Raw genomic sequence first — 16,991 nt, 5'->3', positions numbered from 1 at the left:
ACGAAAGCCATACACTGATAGCCGAAAGCTTATGTTTTAATCTTTTTAACCAGAGAGTGCTTATTACTATACTTTTATAAAATATCTCCTATTCTAGTTACAGCTCTATTATTACTCGTTGTTGTCATTGTTCAGTAGATAGAGCGTTCGTTCTTTGCTCTGCGGTCATATGACTCCCGAACTCGTAAGTAGTAAAGCTTTATTACATAGGCCCTTCCGGTTGAAACAGAAATTCTCCATACTAGATACCATATACTCCTTTAGTGCTAGCTAGTTCCAAGGATCACGACACATCTGTGTGATAAAACGAGTTCTCAGTGCAACCGTGCCTTGGTAAAGTATGGAAGAGTGCCTTTCTACGCTACAAAACAAAATGTCAATTGTCTCAAGCGTAGTTATTAACGATCACATTATCGAAGTTATCGCCCTGAAGCTGGTTTCTAGCTCCGTGATTGCCATTAATACGCCCAGTTCCCCGCTTCTTGGAATCACGATTCACTCCGCAAATCACTAAAACTGTAACAAGAAAGATTGACAAAGTGACCGCACCGATGATCAGACTAATTTGCCACTTTTCTAGCCTTTTTTCCTTTCCTAAGTCTTTGTTTTCCAACTCATCGTTCTTAACCAGAAGTTTACGATCGGTAGTTACTGTCAAAGAGAAGATGCCCAACTGCTTGTTGTCCGCGTTATGTGACGCAGGCGTTGCTGTCACTTTGACTTGCGTGACAGTGCCGCGAGAGGCGTCCCCTTGAGAAGTCAGGATCAGTAGGCAGAGCGCGGTTTGTGTTGTTTCGAGAGAGACTAAGGATGGTTGAACTCTGCCAGTAATTGAGGATTGATTAGAGAGTACCTGAGGAAAGTTACAAAATCGAAAGTTAAATGGCTGCTTTTAGACGTTACTCAACATTTCATGAGAAAATTGACGCGAAAATGGAAACATTTCATAAACATGCATGCGTTGAGAAACCTTCCCTGAACAACGGACGCCAGAATTATTAAAGCCCTGGCAGAGGCATTCTTTGGATATGTGCTATTGATTTCAACAAACTTTACACGGGGGAACTTTCGACTCCAGTTGGCGCACTAAAAAATACATCGCGAGACTGGGATTGAGCCTTTTACATGAACCAATCAGATTAGTGATCGAATTTTACCAGATGTTCCCACCCGAGAAGTGAGAGGATCTGGGTAGACTGGGTAAGATCAATTATTGCTTTTCTACGTTTTGGGGACTCGTTTGATTTTTAGACAACATGACGGCTTGATCCGGCAATTTCATGCTAGGCTACTTAAGCGGTGTGGGGGGAGGGGGATTTCCATAAAGAAGGATGGGGCTGCTCGTCGTACCTTTCAGGGGTTGAAAGAGCAGTTTTGGTACCTCTTAAAATGTTAAGCCTCTAAAGGTACCTTTTAACGTAACTTTACGCTACCTTTTAGCGTATTGAGCCCAAAAATAAAGTTGTTACTTACTTACGTACTTACTAACATATGACAGAAGATAATTTGTTTTGTAAGAATTGGTACCTCTGAGGGGAGAAAAAAAAATTTCAAGCCACGCCCACAAAACAGGTACTTGGTACCTCTTATGTGTTCTTTTTAAAATTTCCGAAGAGCATCCGCGTCCTTGCTATATGGAAGCCCCCCCCCCCCCCCCCACCCCCGGGACTTAAGTATATGAGTAGTTTTATAGTGAGGCCAAGCAAATAAAGATAACACAGAAGAACCACCATCCTACGCAAAAAAACTTACGTTAAAAGTGAAGGTTTCAGTAGCTGCCAAGTTCGTCACTGTAAAGTTGAACTCTAAACGTGCTCCTGGTTTTATAGACTGCTGATTGTTAGGTACAACAGCTTCAAGACGTATTTTTTTCAGGGCTGGCGTGGTAGGTTGTGTCTCGGACAATACCGACACCTGAATATTAAATAACATAACCTCCTTGATATTTACGGTATCTGACTGCGCTATGGCTGTCACGGTCAACTTCTCAAGCTGGTTGGTGTCACCGCGTGACGCAATAACCACGTGACCAGCGGCACTGGCGTTGGCATCGAGAGCAAGGCTAAAGGGAATAACGTAACTGATGAATGAAGACGTTTTAGTCACGCGGAACGAGAACGACCCTCTGGAGCCGAGGTTGGTGAGTGTAAAAGGAACCTTGGTGGTTTCTCTACTACGCAGGGACACAGCTGTGGTATTCGGTTTGGCACCAAAAGATACCATATCGGGGACAAGGCGTACAGAGCAAGTTCCCATGTTTCCCACGAGGTCGAGACCGACGAAAATAACTTTAGGATGGCAACAGTTGGATTTAAATGATGCTTGGACTGACGTATTGACCGCACCTTTGTTGAAAGCTCTAACTGAAAGAAACACAAGAACAGATAGAATATTAACAGAGGCAAGCAATAGAGAACAGTTCAGGTCATCACTTAAAGGTTCTCTCACTATTTATCTTATAACAGATACAATCTTTAAATTCTACGTCAGAGAGCGAGAAATAACAAGAATCGATACAAACGCTGTAAAGCTAGTGGTGAGAATCGCAGAGAGTGAAGAAAGACGGGAAGTCTGCGGGAGGCGGAGTAAGAGCGGACCGAAGGCGGTTCCCAAGATGGCTGGAACTGTGAAAAAGAGGGAAAGATTGACACATTGCGTAATATTTTGGAATAGAAGAAGCAAGAATATCCACGAAGGAAGGGGCGAAAACCAGGTGCAGGAGGCGGTAACTTCAGACCCCCTCGTCTTCATTCCACTCGCCGCCAGAAAGTGTTTCTACATACCTATGAGAGTTCCATTACGATTTTCTCGTGAAGTAATTGACAAAAGTCCTTCTCCGGTGTCAGTGAACGAGACATGTGCAAACCACATGCTTGACACGCACTCCGGTCTACCGTACACTCCTGCGCATGATCCAGTCTGGTTTGTCACGATACACAATGGTGGAGAGAGATCTGAGTCCTGTTGATTATAAACATAGATTACATTTGGAACAATTAAGGAAGAGGGCTTCTTTTCCTCGCCACATAAATGTACTTGTTTATCAATTTTAACAGTATCTTACGCGGCATCTTAACCTTGTTTGGATCGAGTCATTTCATTTTTTGACAGTGGTACCTGACTGAGGGGAGAATCCGAACACGAAATGTATTATACTTCATGATTTTCTTCCACAATCCTCCCCGCTCCCTCTCTTTTTTTCTATTCATACCTCGTGTTTTTTCATCCATGGTTTTCTGTTGTGTTGTATTTATATTAAGGTGATTCTACTTAAAAAGATCAGGCATTGAAAAATTTCTCAAACTTAATCCAGTTGGTAATGATGTTATGTATATCAGAAAAATGCAATAAAAAAATAGGGGTCACCGTGCTCGTTTTTAAACAACATGGATGGCCTTTATAGCACCTTTCCAACCGACGAGGTTGCCATTACTTAACCTTAGTTGGCAGAAATTCTAAGAAAAGCACTTACTGGATTAATTTATTAGAGAAGTTAAACAAATAGACCCTGAACTTACATTTTAAACCATGTAAGTTAAACAGGAATTACGATTATATTACAAACTTAAGAATTCTCTGCGTGCGCACATACCCAGCACAACCTAAAGACGAGTTCTTTACAGCATTAAAATCAAAATATTTTTCAGCAAAATTTTAAACTTTTCTTCAATCCGAGATATTGTGGATATAATAACCGCGTGTAATTTAAATTCATGCATGAAAAAGTAGGGGTCACCGAGCTCGTTTAAGAGAAAACGAGCATTTATTTCGCTGTTGAGCTTAGAGGGAAATCTCTCACGTTGTGTACGCGCACGTGCTCATGTGCTCGCACTGATGACGCGAAATTCGTGCGCATTAGGGATGCGCAATGCAATACTGAGGAATCACCTTAACATAAAAGATTGCTTAAGAATCTTACGTAGTTCTACTGTCAAACAATTTAATGCAAGAGGTTTAAATTACCACCCTTTCGTATTTTTTTCTATCCCGTTCCAGTTTAATAACGTACCTTTGAGGCAACAGTAACAAACAAAACCATGAAAGTAACAACTTGGGTGTGGTCAGAATTCTGAGATGCGAATACCGTAACGGTGCTTGTCACGCCATAAGTTGCGTGACTGGGAGCAAGCAGGGTCACCCGAAGAGTAAGCGTGTCATTCTTTCCCAAGGTGCTTCGGTCCGGACTTATGCTCTTAAAGTAATTCAGATCATCCGATGCTTTGAAATATAATGTCTGCGTATCCCCAGAGTTTTCAACTTTGATTTCCAACTCCAAAGTTTCTCCTGGGAAGATGGCGTTTGAATTGTTGCGGCTATCGAGCTTTACATCGCCAAGTGTGAATAAAGTTGGTTTAACGCGTTGAAAGCGAGCTCCACTCTTGTCAAATCCTGTAACTTTGAGTCGGAATCTGTCTGGAGATGGAATAAACGTGACGTAATAGTAATCTTGGTAAAACCCTTCTCCTTGAGTTATGTTAAAGGTTTCGAGATCTGTTCCATCAACACCAACAAGAGTCAAATTGCTAACAGCGTCAATGTCTTGGCCAACGAAGTTCAACGTGAGCAACAGCATTTGTCCTGCAATGAGTTAGGAAAATATTCTTATCACGAAGAAGATAGATGACATATCATTTGTTTTGCTACATTTTTCCCTTGTTTTCAGATTCGTTCATTCGTTCATTTTTTCGTTCATTCTCTCCTTCACTGTTATTATCTTCATCCATTGATTTATTGTAGATTCCTTCTACGATGGTGGACAATAATGACAACACGAAGCATTATTTGCTGTAAGGGAAATAGAGTCATAAACTTGTCAACACATTACTTTACCTCTCAAGGGATTTCCAACAACCCGCCTTGTTGTCCCTCGTTCCATGTCCTCCACGTCCAAAAGTTGGTACGTAAAGTCGATAGGACTGGACCCAGTAACTTGTAGAGTGTACGGACCATTACAAGAAACTGTCAGTTTCAGGGAGCCGCTGACCAAGTTAGTAACTTCTTTTATGAGAAGTTTACTGGAACTGCTTATTACGTTTTCGTGCATGTTTGAGCTTCCTTCGAAGGAATCAATGTACCATTCTTAGATGTTATATGAACTATAGGACACAGTATATAAAAAGAATCATTTTGTTTTTGGTTGTTGTTGTTGTTGTTGTTGTTATTGTTGTTGTTGTTTTCAAATCAAACCAAGATGACATGGTCTACCTTGTGTTCTAGGGAATGCCCCCTGAGAACGGATTCCTTGGAGGGGGAATGGTAGCAAGGTTCCATCTCCAAGTTTTCAATCCTCAATTTCAGTTATTATGCCTACTTCCTGATGGGTTCATATCAGTTACCAAGAATTACATATCATTTGTTCGGCTTTCAACAAACTAAGCAATTTTATTTACTAACTCGACTTCATGCAAACAAAACGATGGCGTTATCCATTTCGCTTACCTTGAACGCTCGTGATCTGCAATCCAAGTGAACTTGCTGCCGTGAGTATGAGGACCAAACTCTCCAGCGTGTTGTCGACATTTACAAAGTATATGTCACCACTAAAGTACTGCTCTCGAAATTCCTCAACGTTTAGCAATCCAACTTCTTTCAAATCTGCAGAGGAGTTTGAGAAACCTACAGGATCGATAACCTTGACAACATCAGCTACTGCAGCCTTACTAGTTTCCAGTACTTGTCCTCCTGTTTGGGTAGCGAGGTCCTGGTACAACGCTTGACCTTGGGCAGTTCTCCTAGCCCGGTGAGCCACTGATGAACGCTGGGTGCGGCTTTGCAACAAATCGCGTCTGCGTCGACGGCTACATTGACCAGTCAGAATGAAGTTGATCTTGACTTTCTTTTCCTTGGCTAGCGAGTCGACTTCAATTTTTCTCCACTCGTCTTTTACGTCAGCATCGGAGAAGTAATAGATAATGCTCTCGGGTAAGCAGTGGAGTAGAGCCTGGTAAAGACCCGTCATGCCTAGCTCTGGGCAATCCCCTCCACCCTTAATGGTTAAATTGTTAATTGCTTTGATTGCTTCTTCTGCGTCGCTAGTCACTGTTACAGGTCCCACGTCTTAAGTAAACGAGAAAAAAAAGCACGACATAACGTTGTTTAGTACAAAGGCGTTATACTGGGGTTCTGCCAAATGACAAGAACGTTTTTGTAGGGGTACCCAAGGGAACAATATGCCTCTGAAGCCCTTTTTAAAGTTGTCAGATTTTAATTTTCGCTGGAAATTTTTCTGCTGTTCCGCACTCCGAGTAGCCTGCTACCCAGAAACTCTTTGGGCTCGCCACGCAATATTACCGAGTCCTCGTTGGAGAGAAAAATTGCGTGAAGAGTCCAAACAGAATCTGCGTAGGAGGCTAAACGGAGATACGTATTCCAGTTTCTCAGCAGGGTCTTTCATAACCTCATCTTCATGATCCTATCTCCTTGAAACTGACCCTGGATGCGGCTGGTCCCGTGGCACCCAGATTCTAGGAGGTAAAAGGACAATCTGTTGGGTGGGAGGGGTTACAGAGTGTTTCCATTGTTACTGTAACAACTGTAACAGATTCGTTACGTGTCACATTCTCGCGCGAGCAAAAAAACTACTATTAATCAGACTCGCAACCAGTCGTCATTTATTTATTTCTGGTGAAGCGATCAAGTTCGCAAAGGCTTTTGGGAAGGAAAAATGAAAAAGGTGACAAAAACTTATAACCTTTGTAGACTGGTTTTATCTTTACTTTATTTATTTTGTTTTGTTTTCATGGCGTCATCTTGTATACGTCATTTCATCCACTCCTTTTAGTTTGGAAATCACGGTGTTACGACATCCACCATTATTTAATATTGTATTTTCATTTTTATAATTTAGTAACATCTAAACCTGAGGAAGGCTGGTCTGGCCAGCCGAAATATTGTTGTCTCAGCCTTGCAGTTCTTGCAGTAGTCCTTGACTTCATCGTTGAGCTACAGAAAGCCATGATTTTTCTCACATTCAGCGAAGATTCCCCCGTGGTTAAATTATGTATTTGCTAACAAGTGCGTACTTTCCGTTTGAAAGCGTTACTCGTTTTGTTGATATAGTTAATTTTGGAGAAGGCAAGACAACTTGAACCGGGATATTCAAGTTATTTGTAATACAAGCATCCACGATCGAACAATACCCTCGTTCAAAATGATTTTTTCAGCAGTTGTCATTGCCAATAGGGCAAGACAACTTGTTTACTACCTGATACCTACTTGGATCGCTAAACGGCGAAAGGATGTAAGTGAAGGTGGCTTCTTTCTTCCTCAAAGTTTTACGAACAAAGCTGATGGACAAGTTCTTCACGTCATTGAGTTCATCTAATGCCAAAACAGATGGGAAGAAATTTACCTTATTATGCTATAGTAGAAGCAATGGGTGAAGGGATCTTTCCGGGATCATTTTAACTCTGATCCCAGGAGGGGAGGGGGTGTTGACATAGCCAACTATAATAGTAAAATGATTAAGAGCAGCTTCGTCTAAATATCAACTAGACTTGGAAATAGCGAAAAAATCGAATTTCTTCAAACTCGCCCAGAATGAAGCCCTACGGGTACTAGTTACAAAAATATTGTTTTAAGTTCGATAAATCAAAAAAAAATTTTTCCGCAATTTTTTCGTTTCGATGCCCCAAATCGACCAAAATCCGTCGAAAATGAGCGGCATATTCAGAGGCTCGTAAACTCAAAAATTAAAATTTTCATTACAAACTGATTTCACGTCGTATTTGTACTTCCTTTCTTGTCTATATAGAGCTAAATAGATTGTGATTTGATTAGAACAAAAATATTTGATGAATTTTCTAAATTAACGACCCAAGACAGCTTTACAAGAGGTCTACATTTAGCCTATTTTCAAATGCTAAAAAGGCGTTCTGGTACACGGCTTTTCCCAAAACGCCTAGTTTGGTCTGAAAGGGCATTGTTTCTTCTTCAAATTAGTGAAATAAAATTTTTGGGTAAATAAAATCGCGAGCGCTGAGATGGCGACCTAAATGCAGCACTTCTTCCTGAAAACGTGACCTTTGACCCAAGTGTAATGAAACCGATTATTGCAAGAAAACCCGGGAGAAAAGCAAACGCTTCGTTATTTTGGAGCAATTTCTAGTGATATCTCTCCGAAACCATGATTGCAAGAAACTATTTCCAGATATGAAATCTTACATGGTCAAAGAAGGAGCTAAAGGGCGCATTTTGACACAATAACTTTGTTTGCTGAGATATTTGCTTCATGAACAGTTAGAAGCTAGAGTTCCATTATTTGTGTGCGTCGACTTTGTTCACTACTCTCACATTCGAATACCGCGAATCGGTCACGCCAAAACAGTGCAGACCGTGCAGACTGCAGACACTTGTTTGGGCTTTTCATTGTGACTCCTTTTTTGGGTCTAGTTACAAAATAGTGTTAAATATATCTGAAAGTTTGTTATTTATCCACAGGCTGCACAAGTGCAGTATTTGACTTTTGATTCAATAGACAAACGCGTACGAGACTTCGTATGGGAAACTTACTCAGTCTGTACGGTCTGCAGTGTTTTGGCGTGACCGATACTACGCAGCATTCGAACGTGACAGTAACTACTGAGTGAACAAAGTAAAATCAAGCACTTTTAAAAGGTAATGGAACTCGACTCTAGCTTCTAACTGTTCATGAAGACAGACAATTTCACTTTACATTTTTGGGATCGATTGTTTGTTTTGGAGTTGCCCATGGAAACGGTCAGTGGAGTTCAGTTGGTTTTACGACAAACATGCGGTTGGCATGTGCATGGAATTTATAGCAGCGGGCAGGTCACGGAACATTAAACACTTCTTCTTTTAGAGGTTTCCAAATCTGGGTCCAGCTTCTTTTGAAAGTTAATCCAAGAAGACGACTCTTCTATAAATATAAATATTCAGGTAAGTATCGGCTAACATACTTCAAGTTTGCAAATTTCACTGGAACTGACTTCAATTCAATTCTCAGCAAACAAAGTCATTGTGTCAAAATGCGCCCTTTAGCTCCTTCCTTCACCCTGTAAGATTTAATATCTGGAAATAGTTTCTTGCAATCATGGTTTCGAAAAGATATCACTAGAAATTGTTCCAAAATAACGAAGCGTTTGCTTTTCTCCCGGGTTTTCTTGCAGTAATCGGTTTCGTTAAACTTGGGTCAAAGGTCACGTTTTCAGGAAGAAGTGCTGCATTTAGGTCGCTATCTCAGCGCTTGCGATTTTATTTATCCAAAAATTTTATTTCACTAATTTGAAGAAGAAACAATGCCCTTTCAGACCAAACTAGGCGTTTTGGGAAAAGCCGTGTACTAGAACGCCTTTTTAGCATTTGAAAATAGGCTAAATGTAGACCTCTTGTAAAGCTGTCTTGGGTCGTTAATTTAGGAAATTCATCAAATATTTTTGTTCTAATCAAATCACAATCTATTTAGCTCTAAATAGACAAGAAAGGAAGTACAAATACGACGTGCAATCAGTTTGTAATGAAGATTTTTACTTTTGAGTTTACGAGCCTCTGAATATGCCGCTCATTTTCGATGGATTTTGGTCGATTTGGGGCATCGAAACGAAAAAATTGCGGAAAAATTTTTTTTTTTGATTTATCGAACTTAAAACAATATTTTTGTAACTAGTACCCGTAGGGCTTCATTCTGGGCGAGTTTGAAGAAATTCGATTTTTTCGCTATTTCCAAGTCTAGTTGATATTTAGGCGAAGCTGCTCTTAAGTACGAAACCGCGAACGATGACCCTGCTGGCATACGTTGGATCAACAGTAATCTAATCATCTTAAGATGGAAAGTGAAGATTATATAAGTGGAGACAGATACAGCGTAAAATGATTTTATAATTAAAACTCAGTGTACCATATTTGGCTAGCCGAAATATAGTACACCAAAGTTTAAAATCACCCTACATTGTATTGGGTAATTTAGCTCAGCTATAATGGTGACGCGGAGTAGCTGAGGCGTTTTCGGAATTTAAATTTGCGTTCTGATGACTATTTGGGAGTTCGTAACTATCGTAACGTTTTTGAAATCGAAATGAATAATAAGGGCTTTTTGGGAGGTTCGCAACACGGACGGGTACTCTTTTATATGGGCTACATAGGTATGTGCGGCCCCAAAGGGTATGGTTTTTGAGCTGTTTGGTCTGAAAATAGGCATAGATTTTGACCGTTATGGTCTGAAGTAGTATATTTCTCACTCTGGCTTGGCATGGGTATTTAGTTCACATGGAACTAATATATTCCGCATCAACATTTGTAAATTTGTTGCCCTTCTCAAATGCTTACGCAAATGGAAGCCATCTCTGGTTAGCTGCAGTCATATATTAGAGCCGTGTACTAATTTTAGAGATTTGAAATGGGGTATTGATTTTTGGCTCAGATTTGAAATAGCGTATGGAAAATCACAGATTTTGGTCTGAAATAGGGTAAGGGTTTCAAGGTTCGGGCTGTACACCCCTTCCAAAAGCTTTGGGGAATACATCCCTCCTCCCGGGTTCACATGCAACAAGCATAAACCAGCGCTCACACTTTAATGTGAAACAACTGAGTTAGTTGCTTTAACAAATATACAATGAATACAAATGGATAGGAGTTTTCCTATTTTCTACTGATAAAAATGACTTTTCTGGCTTAAGATATTTTCTGATCCACTGGATCTCTCTCAGGTCAGAGTTTGGACTAATTAGCAGGACGTTTTTGGATCCAAAATTTGGTCAAATCTTGACACCCCTCACTGAGGTTTTATTCTTTAGTCGATTAGGTCTTTAGCATGATCAACAAACCTTTATGAGTTAAGGCTTTGTTGTTGTTTTCTTCCGTTTTGTTTTCAAGGTAAAAGTTTTCTGTGTGTGTTACTTTGAAAACTATTGAGACAAACCACTGTCCAATTACTACTCACATTTTTGCACACATTTCTTCACAACAAAACGCACTCACGTCAGTCAACTCGTATTAGCTATTAGCTGCTATTAAGAGCAAGTAGAGCTAAGATCGTCAACTCGTAGCCCCTTATTCTCCCTTATAATTATTTTAGACCAGTATTCAGTTCACAGCTATTATCAAAAATAACTATATCTTCAATAATAATAATAATATAGTAATAATAATAATAATAATAAAATAGAGGACACTCTAAAATACGATTAATTATGAAAGAAATGAGGAAAAATATTGAGTACAAAATCTGAGTGTCCAACGGATAAACAAACATCACTGAACGACATAACGGCTCACCAGTCATGCTGCCTGATATATCTATCACCAAAGCCATGCTCTTCTCAGACTTCAGGTTCAGAAATTTGGCGAAGATGTCGTCGCCAACTGCTGAACGAATGTCACCTAGAAAGACACTGGTAGCTTCGATGGCTATGTCAGCGGCAATTTTATGGAGGCTGTAGTAAAGACGGGAAAGAATAAGATTCCTATATTGCTGACTCACTGCACAAATCCTATGTACTATGGTGCAAGTTAAAGGTCGTGCTTTTAGGGGCAATGATTGGTTAATTAGCATGGTTTTAACACCCGAAAAGACCGTTCATTCAACGAAATAAACCTCTTGCACCTACCACATTGTCCTTTGAGGGTGTGGATGGGGTTTGACTGATAGCACAGAATTGGTCAAAATTCGAACTGTCCAATGAGAAATGAGGCCTTTCTAAACTGATTACTGAGATCCAACATCTCCAAAATTCACCGATAGCTAAGAAGTGAGCTCAATTTTTAAATGGTAGCTGAGAGAAATCACCAAAGTTTTAATCATAACTGAGATTTAAACAACACCATTGAGAACCTCTCCACTGCAACTTTGGAAAGATACAAAAAGAATGCTAAAAACAATAAAATAAGACGGCAAAACAGTACGTGGGCAAGATTACAATGAAACGGTTGACATGTAGGGTGAGTCTTGGAGCAACCTGAAACTTGTGTAATGAGGCATGGGAAAATTACAGAGCACGTCAGTACAAGATCTACGGAGAAAGATATGGTCTTTCATATATTTACCATTGTATTCTTCACCATCTACGGGTATGTTGCGAACTCACAATGTGACCAGCTCCCAGTTGGCTTGAAAGCTCAGTTGGTAGAGCACTGCACCGGTATCGCAGGGGTCATGGGTTCGAATCTCTAGGCCTATATTTTTTTCAGGCTTTAATTTCACAACTGCTTTAAAAGTTGCGTGTGTAACTGCGATAATCAATCATATCTTCACATATCTGTAATGTTTGGTTTCTTTCTACCAATCAGAGAGAAGTTTAAACCATCAATATTTCGTTATCGGTTGTCTGGGCTTAGTGGTTACGAAACACCTTTATGTTTGCGTTTTCTTCCAAAATGATTCGGGCCTTCATGGCGATAGAATCTCCTCTGTCTAAACTGTCCATATTAGTGTGCAACACACAACCACAGTAAGGTATGTTCAAGAACAAACGAAAGTGAAACCATAAACTAAAAAATCTTGGTTATTCCAGTGCGTATTCTTAGGTGTATTGCAGTGAATAAAACCTCATGCAAAATTCAAGATGGCGGACTGCTCAAAAAATCTCTCAAAAGTGGTGCGAGACTGTCGAGGTCAAAATTCTGTCAAGTACAGAGTTTCAATTCGTTTCTGATTGCATCTATACGTTTTCTGTCGCTTTCCAGAGTTTGAGCAGAACAGTTTTGGCCCGTGCTTGCAAAAGGCAAGACGAGACACTTGCCTCGTCTATCTATAGATTTTATCCCGACATTTTAAAGTATCGTTAGTTGAAAAACTAATTCCAGATAACTTTCAAATGTTTCCCTTTGCGTCATGTTGAATGCTAACCCAGGTGTAGTGAGTGAACTAAAGGGAAAAGACAAATAATATTTTAGGCAAATGTTCACAAAAATTATTTAAATGTTGTAAAGAATTTCGAAGGCTGAGTTCATAAATAGCAATACCAAGGCCTCTAAAAGTGCACGTAAAGCAAAACTTATAGAATTTCCGTCCTCGTACGCATATGATTCAACAAACACAAGTAGTTCGGACACAAATATTAATTTGTTTAACAAGCTCCAAGCATATTAATATTTACCTTTGAAAAGACTAGAGTGGCTCCATTCGAGCCATCATTGAGAAGGAGGGTGTGTACAAAGGGACGCCGGTAAACGGCAAATCCATCAACTTAACACACGCACGGCCTAATAGGTTGTGAGCAATAAAAGTGTGTCATCTTCAGAGCTCTCAAGCCGCACGCACAAAAAAGTTAATGTTACGCTCTCACAGTGAAATAATTATTTCTCGCGCATTTTGTTCATTCAATGTCCATTTTGAGGCAGAAAATTACTACCAAAGGGTTACAAAACCGTTCCAATGCGTTCGATTTTTGGAAATTTTCTTGGGGTGCTTAACTGCCCCACGAATTTTCATTTTTGACCGAGGCATGGCATATCCCCACAGACCTGTAGAGGCCCGCCCCTTCGGCCCTTGCAAGACTTGCTTTGTGTTATGTAAGTCTAGCTACGGCGCTACGGACTAACGGCCTCGACTATGTTGAAAGACCCTTCGAGTTTATCATGTCTCTGTGACGTGATTCTGGTTTCGCGCAAGAAATTTATAACATAGCAGTTATTGTAAATAGCGTTGGCGTAAGCGGTGTTTGTGTGACTACGGTTTACAGATGGATTATCAAACCTAAACCGGAGGCGCCAAAAATAGTGTGAAAGGTCTACATAAGAGCTTATAGGACAATGGCCTATTACAAAGGCATGCAATGCAATACTTATTTCCTGTGAAAACTTTGAACTCACTGCTTCACTTTAGTATCTTTTTACAACGAGTACCTAATGAACTCACAGTAACTGTCTAAACGTCACATATTGTGTAATTTTTCTGTGGTCTACGATTTCCTTCTGAAATTAAAGGAATTGCCCCTAAAGCAAACGAGGTAGTTCATTCAGGATATTTTTATCAGGCGTAAAGCTATCCTTTATTGTGCTTTATGTGATGTAGAAACTGGTAAAGATTTCGGATGCCAAAGAAGTTATCATGTTTTTCTTTCTATGCTTTACCTGGCACGCGGTGGCTCACGCTTGGAGAAGGAATCTTTGTTAATTCCACCGGTAGCTGGCTTTAGGTGACTGTCGTCCGTTTGGCCGCCATGACTACATTTTCCAACGTCTACCGGTTTCTTGATGTCTTGTCCTGAACGATATCCGCTGGTGAGTTTCCCCGTGACCAAGTTATTTGCACATATATCAGGGGACAGATTGGATTCTTCCTCTGAAAGACAGTCTCTACAAGTTCGTTCTGTTCTGCCTGTAATGATAATTTCCCGTGAAATAACACTTCCGGGTTGTCCCAGAGCATTAAACGGCAATGTATTGCCGAGTTCTATCCAGTTGGAGCGGCTGTAAAAATCCTGCAGTGTGTGTAAGGCTTTCCCAGCCAAGTTCCTTGCATGTTGTAATTTATCGCCTTTTAAAAGCAATGTTATTAGCTCTTGGCGCAGTCTAATGAGCCGCTGAGATCCCTGCAAGAACTGCTCGCCGTCAAAATGGACAGCAGCGGTACTATTCGATGGAGAGGAGTCCATTTCCGCGTTGGCGCTATGAATCTCGTTGATGGCGTTGATGAATTTGATCTGCGAAGAGATAGTGTCAATGGTAGTTTTGGCCGCGTTTGGCTTCTCTGACAATTCACGTAAGACATCATAAAGAAAGTCGGTCAATTCCTCATTCTTGAGATACTGCGGATTGTCCCAGAAGAAGTGTATTGTTGTCTTCAGCAGTCCGTGTCTTGTGATTAATGTATGATCTTTCGTTTCCGATTCCCCCGATGCCAAGTTAATTCTGGGAAGAAATGCTTTGGCAGCAAGGGATAGGTAAGCCACCAAAAGAAGGAACACTGAACGAAATGAAGACTTCATGTCTCCTGAGTACCGACTGTGTTGACTGTGGATACTTAAAGGTATTTTGTGTGTAAAGTGCCCGGGGGTGTACTCCTCAACGTTTTTGGTAGGGGTGTGCGGCCCGGACCTTGAAACCTGAACCCTATTTCAGACCAAAATCTATGATTTTCCATATCCTATTTCAGACCTGAGCGAAACCCATTTCAGACCATTTATATTAGTGCGCAGCTCTAATATATGACCACAGCTTACCAGAATTGGCTTCCATTTGCCTAAACATTTGAGTAGGGCTACAACTTTGCCAATGTTGATGCGGAAAAAATAGTTCCTAGTAAACAAAGTACGCAATGCCAAGCAACAGTGAGAAAAATACCCTATTTTAGACCAAAACGGTCAAAATCTATACCCTTCTTCAGACCAAAACCGTGCCCTTTGGGGCGTCACATACCTGTGTAGCCCATTTATAAGGGAGTACCCCCCGTCCCTGGAGTAGAGTGTACAGCAGAATAAGATTACATGCTAGTCCTTCTAAACGATTAATAACCAATGCACTTATTAATGTCAATACTGAAGCGTCAGTAAACATTCCGCCATCTCCCAATTGTTTCCGTAGAATCTCGCCAAAATGCTTCAGACATAACATTTCCATACTTTGGTTTCGTGCGGAGATCGAACAACTTCGAATGCGCAAGAAAAATTGCGAACTGGGGAAGGAGTTTGTTAAGAGCGAGAGAAACGGTTGGGCAAAGAGTTACCTCGCTAGTCAATTTATATTCATGTTACATGTCGAATTATTCTCGCATTTCGATTGGTTTGTACTTAGGATCTATAGGAGGACGGGCGTGTAGACGAAGTCATCACCATTTTTTTTCTTTTTTATTATTATTATTATTATTATTATTGTCATTTTTATATAAAACAAATAGATTCCATGTTGCCCTGCGTCTTTTCAGAGGACGCCACAGACGACGTCATGTGGTAAAAGAACATCAGTGCCTCACTCGCCTAACGGTTCGCGCACCATTTCTCTGTTCTTACCACATTTAGACGTCATCTGTGATCTACCGAGTTAAATTTGCTCGTCGTTAACACAGGCCGCCATTGGTTCTGTGTCTACACGTATAGATAATAATGATATCAAGATAAATCGTTTATAACAATAAAGAGAGTGAAAAAAAAAAAAACGTAATTGTATCGTTTATACAATGTCGATACAGCGTTGTGTGCTCTGATGTGATAAGACTCCCGAACTTGTGCGTAGTAATGCTTTATTACATAGGCCCTTTCAGTCCCTGGATCGAAACAGAAATTCTCCATACTGATTACCTTATATTCCTTTGATGCTAGTGCCGAGAATTCGGTGGTCCATCAATACAATATCCAATCATGTAGTTGATGATCTTCATTATTCTCATCGCCTGCTACTTGACAGTGTGTCGATACTGTGAGGAGAACTTGGATATTAATCATACTTGGAAAAAGCATGTAATGTATTTTGCCCTTTCTCATTGTTCGAAGAGAATTTACAAGTACTATCAAGGGAAACCCTCCTCCAGCAATCATTACCTAACATTTCCTGTTAAAGTGATTAGAGCTAAATAAAAAAGTAAAATGAGAGCAGATTTCCACGATTCTCTGTCTAGCAAGTTAGCATTAGCCTGTAACTGATGATGGTAAACGCTTACTTGCCGAGAACAGCCATTTGTTTTTAAAAATGGTCCTGTAACCAGGTGGTTGATTCATAATTGAAAAACGTCACTCTGGTTTAAAAATGTAAAAATGTTAGTAAAAATTCTTTTTGTAAAAGCCTATTGTTTCGTTCATAGACTCTCCGACTTACATGTTATCGAAACATTTGGCGCAGATCCTGAGTCCTATGATGGGCAAGACAGATTTCACGGTCAAGAACACTGTGGAATTTTGTGAACAGATGAGGAATGTCGCACTCAAAGAAGATGAAGAGCTGGTTTCCTTTGACGTTGTCTCTTTGTTCACATCTATTCCTGTGGAACTCGCTATTCAAGTTGCTCAGTAAAGATTTGCTTTCCAATGATGACACCTTGCAGGATAGAACCACCATTCCTGCCGATGACATTGTTGACCTGTTGGATTTCTGTTTGTCGA

General features: G+C 40.3%; 2 protein-coding genes across 2 annotated transcripts in view; one reads left to right on the top strand and one right to left on the bottom strand.

Moving 5' to 3' along the window:
* The window catches only part of LOC145481296 (uncharacterized), a 147,681-nt gene that overhangs the window by 62,694 nt on the left and 67,996 nt on the right, over positions 1 to 16,991 (top strand). The window lies entirely within an intron of this gene.
* LOC145481307 (von Willebrand factor A domain-containing protein 7-like) lies at positions 19 to 15,742 on the bottom strand. Its single transcript, XM_081459770.1, has 9 exons — positions 14,029 to 15,742; positions 11,233 to 11,390; positions 7,216 to 7,320; positions 5,440 to 6,057; positions 4,831 to 5,055; positions 4,010 to 4,578; positions 2,784 to 2,961; positions 1,753 to 2,363; positions 19 to 853 (listed from the first exon to the last, which is right to left on the bottom strand). Exons 1-9 carry the CDS (start codon positions 14,883 to 14,885, stop codon positions 386 to 388), a joined length of 3,789 nt encoding a protein of 1,262 aa, XP_081315896.1. The 5' UTR covers positions 14,886 to 15,742; the 3' UTR covers positions 19 to 385.

This window comes from Orbicella franksi, chromosome 3, assembly GCF_964199315.1.
Source record: "Orbicella franksi chromosome 3, jaOrbFran1.1, whole genome shotgun sequence".
Taxonomy (NCBI): Eukaryota; Metazoa; Cnidaria; class Anthozoa; order Scleractinia; family Merulinidae; genus Orbicella; species Orbicella franksi.
The sequence above is the reverse complement of the archived record's forward strand: the minus strand, read 5'-3'. Positions and strand labels throughout refer to the sequence as shown.